This window comes from Phycodurus eques, chromosome 12 (assembly GCF_024500275.1).
Source record: "Phycodurus eques isolate BA_2022a chromosome 12, UOR_Pequ_1.1, whole genome shotgun sequence".
NCBI classification, from domain to species: domain Eukaryota; kingdom Metazoa; phylum Chordata; class Actinopteri; order Syngnathiformes; family Syngnathidae; genus Phycodurus; species Phycodurus eques.
This window is the reverse complement of record NC_084536.1, coordinates 189,006-207,807: the sequence shown is the minus strand read 5'-3', so window position 1 is coordinate 207,807 and position 18,802 is coordinate 189,006. Positions and strand designations below refer to the sequence as shown.

The 18,802-nt window shown below is 43.7% G+C and overlaps 1 protein-coding gene across 1 annotated transcript in view; it reads left to right on the top strand.

Annotated features, from left to right (window-relative positions):
• Window positions 1-2,153: 2,153 nt before the first annotated feature.
• The window catches only part of ttn.1 (titin, tandem duplicate 1), a 192,266-nt gene continuing 175,617 nt past the window's right edge, over window positions 2,154-18,802 (top strand). Inside the window, exons 1-12 of the mRNA XM_061692804.1 lie at window positions 2,154-2,244; window positions 2,765-2,968; window positions 3,424-3,711; window positions 3,948-4,042; window positions 10,572-10,786; window positions 11,047-11,188; window positions 13,991-14,053; window positions 14,135-14,396; window positions 16,273-16,327; window positions 16,405-16,605; window positions 17,514-17,656; window positions 18,413-18,555. Of these exons, the coding sequence (XP_061548788.1) occupies window positions 2,154-2,244; window positions 2,765-2,968; window positions 3,424-3,711; window positions 3,948-4,042; window positions 10,572-10,786; window positions 11,047-11,188; window positions 13,991-14,053; window positions 14,135-14,396; window positions 16,273-16,327; window positions 16,405-16,605; window positions 17,514-17,656; window positions 18,413-18,555 (1,902 nt within the window). The remainder of the gene's footprint in view (window positions 2,245-2,764; window positions 2,969-3,423; window positions 3,712-3,947; window positions 4,043-10,571; window positions 10,787-11,046; window positions 11,189-13,990; window positions 14,054-14,134; window positions 14,397-16,272; window positions 16,328-16,404; window positions 16,606-17,513; window positions 17,657-18,412; window positions 18,556-18,802) is intronic.

Genomic DNA, 18,802 nt, shown 5'->3' with positions numbered 1-18,802 from the left:
CTACAAATTCTAAAATGTTATTAGTTAGCAGGGAAAGTCATTATTGTGTTCCAATTTTGCAAAGCCTTCAAATATGGATTTTTGAGCGGGTTGGATGGGCCACCTGCCTCGAGTCGAACTGCGTTAACGTCAGCTCATATTTATTGGACCTCAAAGCACAACTGGTACACATACCAAATTCAATGTTTTTTTTCACTACAAAAAGTTGATTATTAATTAGCAACCATTTAAAGTCAATGTATTGTCAAATTAAAAGAAAAATTGTCTCCCAGCACTGCGACTGGGTGGAGACCAGTTGAGGGTGTCTCGCCCAGAGTCAGCTGGGATAGGCCCCAGCACGTCCACGACCCGCGTAAGGAGGAGCGCTATGGAAAATGGATGGATGGATGTCTCCCAGCATGCAGACAAAATAGAGCCTGCCTAACTGCATGAGATCGGAGTTCCTCACAACAAACACTTTTCTCGAGGATGAGCTCATGTTCAGTTCACACTTGTGTTTTGCCGGCTTTCCGTCAGTGACCTTGAAGTCGGACATTGTAAAAACGGCACTTCAAAGTCAGCCGAGCGCTCCGGACATTGACTTTTGGGACCACGGCACCTCCAAGCTGAACACTGCCACTCATTGGTTTACCTTAAAATTGTACTTGACCTGCAGCCAATCATCATCACTTTTGTACCCCCTCCCCTCTAAAGAAGGACAATCAGAAATAAAACATAGAGATAACACATTATTTGCAGCTCTTGTCTCAGCGAGTGAGGCGCCACAGTTCGCTGTTGCTAACGGTAACGCCAATGCAACGTTTGACATCGGAATTCATTCGATTACGCGTTTACAGCAAGATGTGTCAGCAACATTATTTTTTCCCAGCACTGCTTGTTAGTCCTAATAGTAATAGTCAAACCAGAACAATATAAATCATAACAAGCAGAAACGCAAAACCTCCTACCTTCAAAAATGTTTTTTTTTTTTTTTTTTTTAGAAAAAAGTGTTTTCTTGCAGAATGGTATGTTTTTTTTGTCAAGGTGAAATCTGCCAATCAGAAAATCTTGCAGATAGGAAGTTATGCGTTTCCACCATCTTATAGTCATAATAATAACTATCAAACAACATGTATAATAATACAACAGCAGAGAAGGTCAAAAACTAGAAGCGTGAGCGTGTGTGTGTGCGTGTCTGTGCGCGCGTGTGCGTGTGTGTGCATGTGTGGCAAAGGTTAGGCTAGAGCCACCTGCTGGTCAAAGGCAAGAAGGAGCTGTACCGGACTGCAGTGACAGGCCGACAACAGTGTGTGTGCGTGTGTGTGTGTGTGTGTCTGTGTGTGCGGTATTTAAGTGTATAGTGTGTATTTAGTGGAGGTGATGTACAATAATCGTTTGGTGAGCATACCTGTATTCAGCAAACGTATCGTGTGTGTAGCGTGTATATTAGTGTAGGTTGTCTGTGTCTCGGGGTGCAGGAAGCGTATACTATCCGCTCGATTAACCCAGTTGCTCATCCACATTTCAACGAAAAGCAAAAAAAAAATTAGAATTTTGAATGAAGCGCTTGAAACCAAGCAAGATAATTAGCAACAAACATGACAACAAATAAACATAATATTTGTGAAATCTAAAAATAATTGGAGCTCAGGGAGATATTGTAATGAAGAATAACAGCAGTAGTAGTAGTCATCAGTCATAACAATAATTACCAAAAGATAACAATAGTTACCAGTCATAACAATAACAGTTAAACAACTAAACAACAGCTAACCCTAACTATACATATAAATCATAATAATAGTCAAACCCCAATAGCTATCAGTCATAACAACATCCAAAACATTCAAACAAAAAGTATTAGTCATATCAAGAACGGCCGAACAATAACACAATTGTTTGTCAACAATAACAGCAAAAAAAAACAACACTAGTTATTAGTCATACAAATAACAAAAAAATAACAACAGTCAAACTATAACAAATGTGTAAATCAATAAAAAAACATAATAACAATAATTGTCAAACAATAAACCGTCGTTATTAGTCATAACAATGATGGTATTGTTCTGGCGTGAACGGTGCTCTTCAGTGACTTTTTGAATAAAGTTCCTGCTCCAAAGTGTTTTTTTTTTTGTTCTCCTGCAGGCCGCCAAGCAAACAAGAAGAAGAAGATGTCGACACAGGCCCCGACCTTCACGCAGCCGCTTCAGAGCGTGGTGGCACTAGAGGGTAGTGCTGCCACCTTCCGGGCGCAAGTGAGCGGTAAGACCCGTTTGCTGTCCGTAAAGTCTCGTCTCCCAAACGGAATTTACAGTAAATACGGTGGACTGAAAAGTCCACTCAAAATTCCGATACAGTAGAGTGATTAGGGAGTAGGGAATGAGGGAACGATCACTCCTACTTCCTAATCCCCATATCAGGATCTTGATATAGTGGACTATGTAGTTCGGAATCATCAGTCAAATGAAAAACTATTTTTTGGACACTCCGGCGCTATTAATTACGCAATTGCATCCACATAATTTTAAATTAATGTGGTTCCCATAGCTTTGAATTGCTTGAAACAATTTATTATTGATATATTTAAAAAGCTGAAGATAGAAATGACAAAATTAAGACAAAGGAACGTGGATAGTGAACAAAAATTTTCAGTGTAGAACTTGCAGGTTTAAACACATTTAACGTGTTACAACACACCCGGATTTATTAGAAAACACAATCCAAAGCCACCTTTCAAACTAAACTGAACACCATATGACTCCAGTTCTCGTCTGCCCTCCAGGTGCTCCGGTTCCCGAGGTGTCCTGGTTCCGCGATGGCCAGGTTCTGTCGGCCGCCGCGTTGCCCGGCATTCAGATCTCGTTCAGCGACGGCCACGCTGTTCTGAGCATCGACGCCGTCAATGCAGCGCACAGCGGGAGGTTTTCGGTCCGGGCCACAAACGGAGCCGGACAAGCCACCAGCACCGCAGAACTCGCTGTTACAGGTGAGACCCAGACTAGACCCTTCAGGTGGTGTTTAACACTTGGGACCTACTCCACGTCCCCTTCAAAACCTCAGGTGGTCTTTAAAAACCCCTCTGACCTATTCGACGTCCCCTTCAAGATCGCAGGTAGTCTTAAAGTCCTCGTCCACTTCAAGTCCTCAGGTTGTCTTTAACTCCTCTGACCTACTTGATGTCTTTTTCAAGATTTCAGGGCCTCTTAAACTCCTCTGACCAACTCAATGTTCCCTTGGAAACCTCAGGTGGTCATTAGGTACTCTGACCTCCTCAACGTGCCCTTTACGATTTTAACTCCTCTTCCCCTTCAAGACCTCACATAGACATAAATTCTTTAAAGGCACCTGTTACAGCGGTAGCAGTGAGACCCTGTGTTGAAAGAGTCTACCTCTCCATGACTGAGGCACAACGGTTGAAATGTAAATATTTTCCACGTGCAGCCGAGACATCGCCTCCCAGTTTCCTTCAGAGACTTCAGAGCTCGACGGTGCGGCAGGGCAGCCAGGTGAGACTCAGTGTGAGAGTCACCGGCATTCCATCACCTGCGGTCATGTTCTACCGGGAGGGAGCTGAGATCCAGAGCTCGGCCGACTTCACCATTGTCCGGGACGGAGACCAGTACAGTCTGCTGATCGCTGAGGCCTTCCCGGAAGACTCCGGGACGTACTCTGTGACGGCCAGCAACAGTAGCGGTCGAGCCACATCCTCCGCCGAGCTGCTGGTTCACGGTGAGTGTCTGCAATGTTGATTTGTGCTAAGCTAAGCATTTGTAAAAAGTGTGAAAACTTACACTACTCCAAAAAAGCTGATATTGGGCGACCCTAATGAGAACAAGTGCTCTAGAAAATGAATGGATGGAAAATATACAATTGAATGAATCATGTCAGCTAAGTGTCGAGACCTACTCGAAGGGCTTTGAAAAGGAGCCATCGAGATAACTTTGGACCATTTTGTGGTCATGCAGGCGAGGAAGTTGTCCCAGCTAAGAAAACCAAGACCCTCGTTTCCAGTTCACAGGTTTCCAGCTCACAGATGAGTCGTCAGACCAGAGTGGAGCAGGTACAGAAACTGATTGAATATTCCAGTCCAATGTGCATGTAATTCAGTCTTTTCATTTTCAATTTGGTATTCAGGAATCAAAAAATGACACCTTATTTCAAGGCAGTCCAACTCAGTGCTGGTCCCAGGCCGGTATAATAGGAAGTCATGGAGTCAGGCAGGGTATCAGTCGATGGGGTTTCATCGAAAACGGCCACATCCAATAGAAAAAAAGATGGGAGAAAGAGGATCAAAATTAGGTTTGTCAAAATTAATGCGTTAATGCATATGATTAATCACAAAAAATTATCACCTTAGTCATGTATTAACACCGATTAATCACACAATTTATTTTGAGCACAAAGTTTTGGTGCAAAGATGAGTGAGGAGAGACTGACTGGCCGATTCCTTTGGGGCAAATTTTGCATCAAAAGTCACCTAGATGGGACTATAGATAAAACAAAGTCACTTTGCATGTAGTGGAGCGCATTGAAGCGCAACAAGCTCAAAATACCATCTCAAAGGAAAATGTGGTATTATGTGTGGTATATTTAGCACGTGTTATTCATCGCGATTAATCAAAATTAAAAAGTGTGATTATTCAGATTTAAAAAAAAAAAATCAGTCGGTTGACAGACCTAAAGAAAGTAGTAGGCTGGAACCACACACTCATTTGACCATTGACAGCTATTGAATAACACCTAATCAGTCAATCAATAAACTGGAGCAAAAACTAAAAGTATAAGTAATATTTTCATTTGAATGTGTCAGATTAGAAAACAAATACAAGGATCTTGGATTGATCGTGGGGGATAAGTTCCAGACCCACTTGTGATAGGGAAAAAATATAGATCATCAAAATTATTTTATTATTATTATTATTTTTGTCTTGAGTTTGTTGTCACATTTCTGTCAGGGCAATTATACATTACTCGTGCACTCACTGTAGTAGTCATGCTGCACTATTTGCATATCTGTTCAGAATCAGAATCAGAATCATCTTTATTTGCCAAGTATGTCCAAAACACACAAGGAATTTGTCTCCGGTAGTTGGAGCCGCTCTAGTACAACAGACAGTCAGTTGTTGACCAATACTGGCCACTCATGCCAGAGCAGCATCTGCACCACTTGCACACTGACTGAGGAGTATCTGCAACATTTGCACAATCAACATTGTCCCAGATTATCGTACTACTAGTCACTTTAAACTGCAAACTTGAAGTCTCGGCGCCCTTTGCACAATGGTCATTGCACCGGACTATTGCTATATTAGTCATTCAAACGGCTCTAAGTGCTAGAGGACTCTGCATCTTTTTGCACAAAAAAAACCTATTGTACCGGCATTACCAGATAACTAGCAACCATTTATTGCTCAGTGACTGTTTTTCTCAATGTCTTTCTGTCTCAAAAGTGTTCTCTGTCAATTGATTGTCTGTTGTTGTACGAGAGCGGCTCCAACTACCGGAGACAAATTCCTTATGTGTTTTTTGGAAATACTTGGCAAAATAAAGATGATTCTGATTCTGATTATACATATTTAAAAAATAATGAAATATTTCACTCTGTGTGTGTCTTGCCTCTCTATGAATTTCACTTTTTGAACTGAACTAGCTAACTAAATTAAGCTTTTGACACTATTCTAATTTATTGAGATGTACTTGTATACACCAAAATGTTCAACCAAACTGTATCATTTTGTCTAACCTGGCTTAAAGCCAACATATAATGCAAAACACCATAGAAGGGCTAACATAAATTAGCATAGTTGTTACCAAATTTGAAACTTTTAAATATCTGCGTCTTGAACGCCTGGCGCAACAACACATAAACAGAGCGTACAATACTCTCAGGCATATAAGTGAGGTTAATTGAAAACTCTAAATTGCCCGTAGGTGTGAATGTGAGTGCGAATGGTTGTTTGTTTGTATGTGACCTGCGATTGGCTGGCAACCAGTTCAGGGTGTACCCCGCCTCCTGACCGATGATAGCTGGGATAGGCCCCAGCACGCCCGCGACCCTAGTGAGGAGAAGCGGCTCAGAAAATGGATGGATGGATTCACGCACGGCAGACTTGATATGGAGGTGTGCATGTGACTTACCTCAGTGTGCCTTGAACCCTTTGAAGCGACTTTAGCTGAGCAAGCTAGCTGCTAACATAGAGACGCATTTGTCAACAACATTACGAAGCAGCGATCAAGTATGAGTGTAAAGTGTTGTAATTATTGTGTGAAAATGTTGACAGAAGAAAGGCTGAGAGTGCTGCTGAATGTATAACCAAGTGCAGCCGGTGGAAAACTATTTGTAGCTTTTAAAAGAACGATAGCAAAGTACGAGGAGGACGGGCGACACCTTCAACTACTGGTTGCCTGTTTCCAAGCCTCACGTTGTGTTACAACGAGAACGTTTGTTCACGTAATTAGATCTAACACTATTATGAAAAGTGGTGCTTCAGTTCTAGTTATTAGTATTTGACTGTTTAGAACTGTGAATCTCAAACTTTTTGGGTCCAGGGACCCCATTTTTTCCCAAGGATCCCCTTATTGTCACAAGTTGATATAGACTGGACCCACGAGCAGACGGAGGCTAAGAGGTTGTGATGACAAGTTTATTGAAAAAAGGGGAATGGGGATGGTCCTTGAGCTGTGCTGGCGGATTGTTGTGGCAGAAAACGTGTGGCAGGCGGTGACGAGGACAGGCGGCTAGCTTGGCGGCGTGGTGACAGGAATCCACTTGACGAGTAACATGGAGGGAACACTGAGGACAAGGAGAAACATGGAGGTCAGAAAGATGACGAGGAATAACGTAGCTTACTTGGTAACTGGGGAGCCGTTGTACCGCAGGAGAAGCTTCGATACTCTGGCAAGGTTTTCCGGGGTCAGGCAGGCTTAAAAGCAGGTGGTAACAAGGGCTGATTGGTGACAGGTTGCGGCCAAGGAAGGTGCTGGAAAGAGAGAGGGGAGGGGAGAGAGAGAGCGAGAGGGCGTAAAGCCCCACCCAGGCTTCGACATTAGAACTGCAGGGCAGCTCATGACACTCAAAACTATCCAAACCAGTAAAATCATAGCTGAAATGTTATGAATAACAATAAGTTGCTATTTTCCCCTTTGTTTTTATTGGAAAGCAATACAAGTACATCAGGAAAATATTTATTTATAAGAACCATAATTAATTTGACTTCATTCACTTAAAAGACACAACAGGAATATAGGGAATTTCACCTGCACTGTCCAGTATGCAGGTATTAATTTCACAGTCACACTGGATGAATTTTTGGCTCAAATGTCACTGAATCAATATCAAGCCACTGAATCATTTTGGATCGTATTGCTCTAAGTGAACCAATATCGTCTTTGAACCTTGGCATGCACAAATTGTGACATGGATCGAATCATTGTTTTATATATATATTCATTCATTAATTTTCCATACCGCTTATCCTCAATAGGGATGCGGGTGTGCTGGAGCCTATCCCAGCTACATAATCTTTGGGCGAGAGGCGGGGTACACCCTGAACTGGTCCCCAGTAATTCGCAGGGAACATATAAACAATTAACCTACCATGCATGTTTTTGGGATGTGGGAGGGAACCAGCGTATCCGTAGAAAATGCACGGAGGTATGGGGAAAACATGCAAACTCCACACAGGGAGGCCTGATTTGAACCCGCAACCTCAGAACTGTGAGGTGTGTGTGTGTGTGTGAGTGTGCGTGTGTGCATGGGTGTGTGTGTGTATATACAACCCCAATTCCAATGAAGTTGGGGCATTGTGTTAAACATAAATAAAAATAAAATACAATGATTTGCAAATCATATTCAACCTATATTTAATTGAATACACTTCAAAGACAAGATATTTCATGTTTAAACTGATAAACTTTATTATTTTTAGCAAATAATCATTAACTAAGTATTCTATGGCTGCAACACGTTCCAAAAAAGCTGGGACAGGGTCATGTTTACCACTGTGTTACATCACCTTTTCTTTTAACAGCATTCAATAAATGTTTGGGAACTGAGGACAATAATTGTTGAAGCTTCGTCGGTGGAATTCTTTCCCATTTTTGCTTGATGTACAGCTTCAGTTGTTCAAAAGTCCGGGGTCTCCGTTGTCACATTTTACGCTTCATAATGCGCCACACATTTTCAATTGGAGACAGGTCTGGACTGCAGGCAGGCGAGTCTAGTACCCGCACTTTTACTACGAAGCCACGCACGTGCGCAATGTGGTTTGGCGTTGTCTTGCTGAAATAAACAGGGGCGTCCATGAAAAAGACGTCGCTTGGATGGCAGTATATGTTTCTCCAAAACCTGTATGTACCTTTCAGCATTAATGGTGCCTTCACAGATGTGTAAGTTACCCATGCCATTGGCACTAACACAGCCCCATACCATCACAGATGCTGGCTTTTGAACTTTGCGTCCATAAGTCCTGATGGTTCTTTTCCTCTTTGGCCCAGAGAACACGACGTCCACAATTTAAAAAAACTATTTCAAATGCGGACTTGTCGGACCACAGAACACTTTTCCATTTTGCATCAGTCCATCTTAGATGAGCTCGGGCCCAGAGAAGCCGGCGGTGTTTCTGGGTGTTGTTGATAAATGGCTTTTGCTTTGCATAGTAGAGTTTCAAGTTGCACTTATGGATGTAGCGCCGAACTGTATTTACTGACATTGGTTTTCTGAAGTGTTCCTGAGCCCATGTGGTGATATCCTTTACACATTGATGTTGTTTTTCTGATGCAGTGCCGCCTGATGGATCGAAGGTCACGGGCATTCAATGTTGGTTTTCGGCCTTGCCGCTTACATGCAGTGATTTCTCTAGATTCTCTGAACCTTTTGATGATATTATGGACTGTAGATGATGAAATCCCTAAAGTCCTTGCAATTGTACTTTGAGGAACATTGTCCTTAAACTGTTCGAAAACAGACAACTGTTAAACAATTGTCTGTTTTCTCACACAATTGTTCACAAAGAGGTGAACATCGCCCCATCTTTACATGTGACAATGACAATTCAGGGAAGCTCCTTTTATACCCAATCACGGCACCCACCTTTTCCCAATTAGCCTGTTCACCTGTGGGATGTTCCAAACAGGTGTTTCATGAGCATTTCTCAACTTTCTCAGTCTTTTTTTCCACCGGTCCCAGCTTTTTTGGAACGTGTTGCAGCCATAAAATTCTAAGTTCATAATTTTGAACATTAAATATCTTGTCTGTCAGCACGCCCGCGACCCTAGTGAGGATAAGCGGAATGAATGAATGAATATATCCATGCATCCATTTTCTGAGCCGCTTCTCCCCACTAGGGTCGCGGGCATGCTGGAGCCTATCCCAGCTGTCATCGGGCAGGAGGCGGGGTACACCCTGAACTGGTTGCCAGCCAATCGCAGGGCACATAGAAACAAACAACCATTCGCACTCACAGTCATGCCTACGGGCAATTTAGAGTCGCCAATTAATGCATGTTTTTGGGATGTGGGAGGAAACCGGAGTGCCCGGAGAAAACCCACGCAGGCACGGGGAGAACATGCAAACTCCACACAGGCGGGGCCGGGGATTGAACCCTTACTTTAATATTAATAAAGTAAGTAATATATATATATATATATATATATATATATATATATATATATATAATATATATATATATATATATATATAATATATATTACATTATATATTACATATATATATATATATATATATATATATATATATATATATTTATATATTACATATATATATTATATATTATATATATATTACTTAATAAATGGCGGCACGGTAGACGACTGGTTAGCACATCAGCCTCACAGTTCCGAGGACCAGGGTTTAAATCCTGGCCCCGCCTGTGGGGAGTTTGCATGTTCTCCCCGTGCCTGTGTGGGTTTTCTGACTGGCGACCAGTTGAGGATATACACCGCCTCCCACCCGAAGATAGCTGGGATAGGCTCCTGCACGCCTGCGACCCTTGTGAGGATAAGCGGTACAGAAAATGGATGGATGGATAATTAATAAATGTATGACATTATAAATATCATAATAAATAAATAAATAAATAATAAAAAGGCCCTGAATCTCTGCAAGAAGTAACATAGGATGTCCTGCATCATCTGTAGCCTCCTTACGATACTTAAACTGTACATTTTTGTTTATTCAAATTGACACACCCTTGCTTTGGCTATTTGCACTAGACGTGAATGCATGGGATTCAATCGTTTCAAAATGGGTTTCCTGAAGTAGTGCTATATCTGCTTTTTAAAAATGTATTTGATGTTATAATTTTTTTTCCTCTTAATTGGATGGTTAAGACCTTTAACAGTATCGAATCAGTGTAAAAACGAACAGTGACACCCCTAGGAAATGCCCATAAAAAACTATCGCTAAAAAATCCACAATATAGCATGAGTTCTTGGTGAAATAATCAGTCGTCTTCACTTTTTGAATTTGTTTGTCAATTGAAATTGGAAAGAAGGAATGATGTGCAGATTCAGTGGGATCACTGATGGCTTCTTTATTTGTCTTGCTCAAATGTTGCTTTCCTCCCCAGAGGACGGAGGCCAGTTTTCAGACCATGGCTACCATGGAGATGCAGGTGGAGGGCGTGACAGAGCTCCTGGCCCACAAAACTGCACCCAGAGTGGCTCCCAAACCAACATCCTTGTCGCCAACTCAGCCGTCAGCCATCAGCAGGGCGACGGTGGAACGGCAGCAGTCACCCTCGCCTGTCAGACACGTCAAAGCGCCTACGTCTACGCCTGGCAGGTAGGGACAAAGGAATATTGGGTTATGGGGAGGTAGAGTCAAAGGATTGTAGGGTCAAAGCATTACAAATGTTGTTTCCTGATAAGAACACGACGGGATGCTGTTTTTAATTGTATCGAGTTGTTGGATGTGGGAGGATGAGTCGCCGACTGTAATTTTTTCCCCGATTGGCCAGTCTAATTCAGTCGCAGCGGTGTTCAGCTGTTTTTTTTTTGCGTTTGGGAAAGTGGTGGGGTCATCAGACTCTCTCTCACTTTAAGGGCCGTCATGTCCCCAATGGGCACGCACCAGTTGGGCGGCAGCTCTGACATCCTTCCCCCCTGGAAGCAGGCGGGCTTCCTGAATGAAGCAGGCTCCAGCAGCAGCGTGGCCCAGCTGGACCAGGACCAGCAGCTCATCTATGTCACACAGGTGAAGGAAACATCAACAATATGTTGTGTGTGTTTATCTCATTTTAAAGATTTTTTTATTACATTTGTCTTTGTTGTTTGGTTAATGACTGGTGGATGTGTATGACAAAATCCTACTCTTTCTGATCCTGACATTCCAACACCTCCTCGTACCTGTTGCGATTATTATGGTTTGTGTTCCCCAACGGGCAAGGTGGTCGACTGGTTAGAGCGTCTACCTCACAGTTCTGAGGACCGGGGTTCAATCCCCGGCCCCGCCTGTGTGGAGTTTGCATGTTCTCCCCGTGCCTGCGTGGGTTTTCTCCGAGTACTCCGGTCTCCTCCCTCATCCCAAAAACATGCACGGTAGGTTAATTGAAGACTCTAAATTGCCTGTAGGTGTGAATGTGAGTGTAAATTGTTGTTTGTTTCTATGTACCCTGCGATTGGTTAGCGACCAGTTCAGGGTGTACCCCGCCTCTCGCCTGAAGATAGCCGGGATAGGCTCCAGCACATCCGTGACCCTAGTGAGGATAAGCGGTTCAGAAAATGGATGGATGGATGGATGAATGGAGACAACTGGATTCTTTTTGGTTGTCAAAGACATTTTGTCTATAATTCAGAGTCTTTTTCAGGTGTAGAGTTCACCGTTTTCTGGTGGGTGTGTGGGTTGTTGTTATTGTTGTTATTGTTCTCGCGACATATCATCACATTCAGTGTTTTCTGTTGACTGTGATTCCGGCAGTATCAAGCCTGCTAATACACGTAAAGCCCATCCTTCTGACATGACCATATACTTGGGCCATAAAAACACAGGACACAGAGTTCCCCCACTATATCGCAGTTCAACATTCACAGCCCTGCTACATCACAGATTTTTATTTGATCGTTTTTGATGGAGACACAGCCCACTCTCAGCTCCAGCCATGCGATGCTGTGTGCGCCTTAGAGACACCCAAGAGATGAACTCTTAACACTTTTTTTGTTTACCTACATTGCTGTGTACCTTTGTTTTCACTTTGTTGAGGCGATTTTGAACTTTTGAGAGTGGAGTAGAGCTGTTTTCGAGGCTACTAGCTTAAGCCGCACCACTGTTCGGACACTGCTGAGGTTCTTCGGCTGCCCGGCTAACCCACCACCTCCAAAGCCAAATAAACGTGAGCGGACTCATGCACCAATTGCACCCTTCTCCTGGAGAGGTATTCCCTGCTAGAGGGACGTGTCCGCCAACTACAGCAGAATAATTTGGTAACTGTCGATGTTGCGGGCACGACTGATAGCGTAGGTTGTAGCCTACTTACTAATCCTGTTAGCATGAGCTCTACGCAGCTAGTTAACCGCGGCGAGCCTGTTCAGATGCATAACAGAATCACTCATTTAACTAGTCCCATTTCTCCTCGGTCTACTGGCACCTGCACTTGACTCCATCATCCGTAACATGAAGCTTAAAAACCCAGCCACTGTCGTGTGTGTTCCTGGGGCCAGAGCACCTGACATTGAAACTAGCCTTAGGGAGCTGGCACGCACCAGGCCTAGACAACAGTGTGTGGCTAACAACAAAAGCAAATCAGAGACAGTTATACAGTTATGTCGGCTCTAATGAAACAAAGATGAGGCAATCAGAGATTACAAAGAGGAACAAACACAATATTACCAAAAGTATTTGCTCACCTGCCTTCACTCAGATATTGAATTTTGGTGACATCGCATTCTCCACAGTGAGAACTGAACCCATGCTGCCTGCATCAAAGTCTGGCAAGTGCACCACTATTTTCTGCTCCGCTTATCCTCACAAGGGTCGCGGGCGGGCTGGAGCCTATCCCAGCAATCTTTGGGCGAGAGGCGTGGTACACCCTGAACTGGTTGCCAGCCAATCGCAGGGCACAGATAAACAAACAACCATTTGCACTCACACTCACACCTACGGGCAATTTAGAGTTTTCAATTAACCTACCATGGATGTTTTTGGGATGTGGGAGACTTTCTAATCATCAGATTCAAATCTTTGTTGTTTGTGGTGCCTATATTTTTCCCAATTTAAATTAGTGAGTTAGTCTTACATTTGTAGGTTATTTAATCCATTGACTTGTATTAGTTTACGAGCAGTTCTCTCACATCAAAAATGGCGGAGGTGGGGATGTAGCGCTGCAATTAGTCAACCCACTCAAAGCTCCACATCTATGCTAACACATTCAAAATCGCGCAGCTTTTTAACCAGTCCCTGTTTACCTGGATAGATGAACAAAGATGATGATCGCTTACAGCACACTAATGTGCCAAGGCAGTAGAGGACTCAGCACGCACCCTTGTGGGGAGCTGCTGTTAAAGCTCAGGGCTATGGAGGGATGGGAACCCACTTTGACCCTATGTACAAAGCAGGTGGTGAGAGGAAGTCCGGTAATTTTATTGTCATTCTCTCTGGGACTATTCTGTGAAAAAGCAGAGTCTAAAGTCAACAAAGAGCAGCCTCGCACTGCTCTCGATCTTTTAGCTCTGTTGGCAAACTGGTGTGGGTCAAATGGTTGGGACACAGGACGCGATGTGGCATCGGACCAGTTTCTCAAAACAGTTCATGATAATTGGTGTTGTTAGAGTGACTGGTCGGTAGTTAGGGTAAGCCCATTTTCTTTTCTTTTTTTAAATTTCTTCATTTGTGTGAAACTACGTGATGTTGCCGGTAATCTTTTCACTTTTTCACCTCTTGTCCCTCTCTGCATTTACGTTGCGTCCAAGTTGTCTGGTCAAATGTGTTTGCTGTTGAAGATGTTGAATTGGTATGTCTGACTTATTTGTGCTCAAACGTTGGCCTATGCAGGTGGTAGAAGAAGCCGTCGCAATGCCCCACGGTGACAGGGCGGTTCCGCCGGCTTTGGTTTCTGTGAGTCAAACAGTTCTGTCAACATCAATCAGTGATAGTTGAAACGGAAAGTGTTGTCAAGGTGATTGCTTGTTTTTGCAGGCTTTGAATAACACAAATGTGACCGAAGGTGAGTCTGTGACGCTGGAGTGCCAGATCAGCGGCCAGCCCGCCCCCATAATCATGTGGTTCCGAGAGGACTACAAGATCGAGAGCTCCACAGACTTCCATATCAGCTACCACGACGACGGGTGCGCCCGCTTGTTGATCCGTGAAGCATTCGCCGAGGACAGCGGACGCTTCACGTGCACCGCCACTAACGAGGCAGGAACCCTCAGCACCTCCTGTTACCTGCTCGTCCAGGGTCAGTCCAGCCTCAGTGGAGTCATGTCCACTTGCAAAAATTAGTTATCTGACTGCCTGCATGTCCTGAACTGTGAGTATGAATGATTCAAAGGTGGACCAAGATACAAAGTACAGCGCTACCTTGACTTACAAGAGTCCCAACTTTTTTCAGCTTCACCAGTTCCGAGCAATCGCTTGATTGATTTTTAATTTATTTTTTGCTTTGTGTGAGTGAGTTTCTGATACGGCGCTGCTTCGGGGGAAATGGAAAAAAAATTGAGCAATTACGATTCTGTAATGCCTTTTATTGAACGGGAAAAACAATCATACAATACAATACAAAATGAAAACACTCGCAAGGAGCATGGAAAATATACTAATGCTGAACTATACATCCATCCGTCTATTTTCTTCCGCTTACCCGAGGTCAGGTCGCGGGTGCAGTAGCTTTAGCAGGCAAGCTCAGACTTCCCTCTCCCCATCCGCTTCATCCAGCTCTTCTGGGGGGGATCTCGAGGTTTTCCCAGGCCAGCCGGGGGACACAGTCTCTCCGGCCTGTCCTGAGTTGTCCCCGGGGTCTCCTCCCGGTGGGACGTGCCCGGAACACCTCACCAGGGAGGCATACTAACCAGATGCATCTCATCTGGCTCCTCTCAATACGGAGGAGCAGCGGCTTAACTCTGAGCCCCTCCCGGATGACCGAGCTTCTCACCCGTTGTCTGAGGGAGAGCCCGGACACCCTGTGGAGGAAACACATTTTGGCTGCTTGTATCCGGATTCTTGTTCTTTAGGAACGTAGACCGACCGGTAAATTGAGAGCATCGCCTTTCGGCTTATCTCCTTGTTCACCACAACGGACCGATACAAAGTCCGCATCGCTGCAGACGCTGCACCAATCCGCCTGTCGATCTCCTGTTCCCTTCTTCCCTCACTCTTGAACAAGACCCCAAGGTACTTGAACTCCTCCACTTGGGGCAGGGGTGGAACGGATTGTTGGCATTTCAGTTCATTTCAATGGGAAAACTAATTTGTCATATGAGTAAATTGAGTTATGAGCTTGGTCACAGAACGTATTAAACTCCTAAGTCAAGATACCACTTTATTTGAACAACAATGAAAGAAGTTCAACACATCTTATCAGACCCCCTCCATGAGTAACAGAGGCTAGATTGTTGGGTTAGGGGTAGCCTAACCCTAAGAAAAGTGCAGGACGAGTACATGACCGTCACTCCTGCGATGCCCTCAAGAGGGGACTAACAGTAAGGTTAAAAGCCGGGCTGCCAGCCGAAGGGCCAGCGCCCTCTTTAAGGCTTGATTGAAGTTTCCGTAACATACATTTGCGCAGGGTGAGCTGGCATCCGTTTTACTGTACATGTACTGAACTGTGGGTATGAACTATTAAAATCTGGACTACGATACAAGGTACCAATATGCAAATACAACAGATAGTTAAAAATAAAACTCATCTGAAGATAATGAACATGAGCAACCTATAGGCTGAGGTATGGATGACTGGGGATGACAATGTGTAATTCACTAATGTCATGTGTATGTGCTGAGATTGATGTATGAGTGTTTGTAGTCAATGTATGCAGCTAAACCTTTTTCCAAGAGAAATCTGTTTTTAGGGAGACCAAGTGATACCTTGCATATTGCACCTTGTACTGAAAAACATGTCAACTGCCAACATTGGCATTGGCGTTGATGTTTCCAGTTCACCAAAGAAAAGAAATGCTCCCAACTGTTGTGCATGGACATGATCCCAGTGACTCGGTCCTGCATGCTATGCTTTAGTGAGCAGAAAAATTACAAAAAAACAACCGCAAAAAGAACAATAAGGTGACTCTTAAGTTGGAGCCCAGTTTTCCAGTTCTCACAGAGACTTTGACTTTCAGTGACTGAAGACATCGAGAGCCGAGAGGAGGTTGCTGAGGAATCTGAAGAAAAACTGTGAGTTGATCACCATGAGGTTTCTTGGACGTCTCAGGGCCTCCATCGTGCTGACCTGCACCGAAATATTTTTGCAGAGTAACTGAAGAAGAGCCCATGTCTCAGGTGAGCTTGGTTGATTCTGAGACCTCCGCCGTTGCTCCTTTCTTCGTCAAGACTCCTGGCGTCCAGAAGCTGGTTGAGGGGGGAAGCGTTGCCTTTGCATGCCAAGTTGGTGGAAGCCCCAAACCACACATCATCTGGAAGAAGAGCGGCATTCCGCTCACCACCGGATACAGGTTTGTCACGTCTGTTCTTAACGCAACTTGTGAGAGGGATTGTTAACCCCATTAACCCTTAGGCCTTTATGGATTTTACTACTCTACCAGCTTCAGGGTTTGGCTTCTTGTGCGTTAACTACGATCTTCATTCTTGTCATCAGTGTAAAATATCCATTCATTTTCATTTTCTAACTATTCCAATCCTAGTTTGTTTGCACAATGCGCAGGCACCTCATAAAGGAATTTTAAAACATCCTGTAAAACATCCATCCATCAACAAATGTCCTTCTCTTGTCAGCAGAGGGAGCGTCCACTTGTTAAATCCGGTTGTCAGCCCACAGGCACCATGTTGGTGACCCCTGTGGTAAATTTTTAAATTATTCTCCATGAGGGTATCATAGTATCAGAGGGTATCTCCACTTCTTCAAACCTAAATTGTGTCATTTGTTTGCTCCACTGGAGGGCAGTAAGTCATTAAACACCTCTTTCAAAAAGTTAGACTATTGCAGTACATGAATTGTCCCCCTTCTCCAAAAATTGATAAATGATGTGGTATAAAACAAAAAAACAAAAGTTCCAGTGCTGAGTCTGGAATGAAACCCATTTTACCCAAATTGTATGATTCAATCCAGTAAGTAACAAGGAATTAAAATGTGGTTTTCATGGGTTTCAACTGGCTGAAAAGGGCCACGATAGAACCAAAAGGTATAATTTGATGTAGCCCTTATATTGTTGATACATTTAAAGAGCTCAAGTTGGAAATGACAAAATCAGACAAAAACAACCTAACTCACGGGAGGTTTCATTCCATTTGCAGTAACACAACTAAAATGGTTCAAAAATGAGGTGGACACAAAATGGTCAGACTAGAGCCCAATGGAGTGCAGCAGCTGGCGGCGTTGACAAGTCTCTGAACTTTCTTTCAGATACAAAGTTGCCTACCAGAAGGAGACCGGAGTGTGTCACCTGGTGATTTCTATGACTTTTGCTGACGACGCCGGAGAATATTCTGTTTTTGCCAGGAACCAGCTGGGAGAGGTGTCCGCCACCTCTAGCCTGCTGGAGGAAGGTCCGTCCCACAGCCAAAACCACGTTGGTGTTAATCCGCAAAGGTTGAATTCTGGCAGGTGGACTCTTCTTGTTTGTTGAAGACCTTGAATCCAAAAGGCTCCTCCACTTCTAAGTTTTTAGGTGTGGAGTCTCCCTATTTATGTCTCCGGTGGGTGTGGCCCATGGGGGTGGTCACAACAGGGTTAGGGTTGTTGGGATTGTTAGATCTTTGTTGCTGTTGCCATGCAAGGCTGATGTTTTGTATACCAACTGGTTGTTCACATGCCTTGTGGTGAAATGACTCCTTTGTGGTCACCTTCACCTTGGAGTGCAACAATCTTTGGATGTGACATTCTTGTAAGCAGACAACAAGTGATGTTGTAAAACTCCTCTGATGCCTTTCTAGTTTGACATAGGTGGCTTCTTTCACACCTCTTCCGAGCTCTCCCCTAAAGATTGTCTCGTTCCGACAACCCTAATCCTATTGTGATCACCCCCAGGTGACACACCCTCCAAAGACATAAATCGGAAGACCACTTTATAGCACTGGTGCTCAAGCACCAGTGCTGTTTTATGTCCATATCAATTAAAATAATTCTATCTATCACATCTAAAATGTACAACTCATGAAGGTGAAACATCAACGTCAACAAACCAGTTCAGTCCAGTTGCCTCCATTCACTCTTTGCCGATTACCATGACACGAATGATTGACTGTCGTCACAGACACGCTGGGCTTCATTCAACCAGATGTTCTGAAACTTTTTGCTTTCAGATGAATATGAAGCCTATGTGAAGAAACAGGTGGTGACCTTGAAGACAGAAGTAAAAGCCCCAATGCAGGAGCCCCTAGTCGGAGACACTGCACCTACCATGACGATAACGGAGAAGATGACCACCACTCTTTTCTCTGGACAGGTAGCACCCTCCACTTGTCAGTATAGTATAGCCGTATGTATATTTTTAAGTTGTCTAAGAGACTGGAGTATTTCTTTACTGACGACGTTTTACTTTTACTCCTTATGTTTGAACACAGATGTGTGTCTGTATTTTATTTTTCTTACTTTGCCAAAATAAACCCTAATATAAAAAAAGACAGAAAGTCAACTGCGGTTGAGGTCTTGATTGATGGAGATCTTCGGGCCTTATAAGACAGAAAAAACAG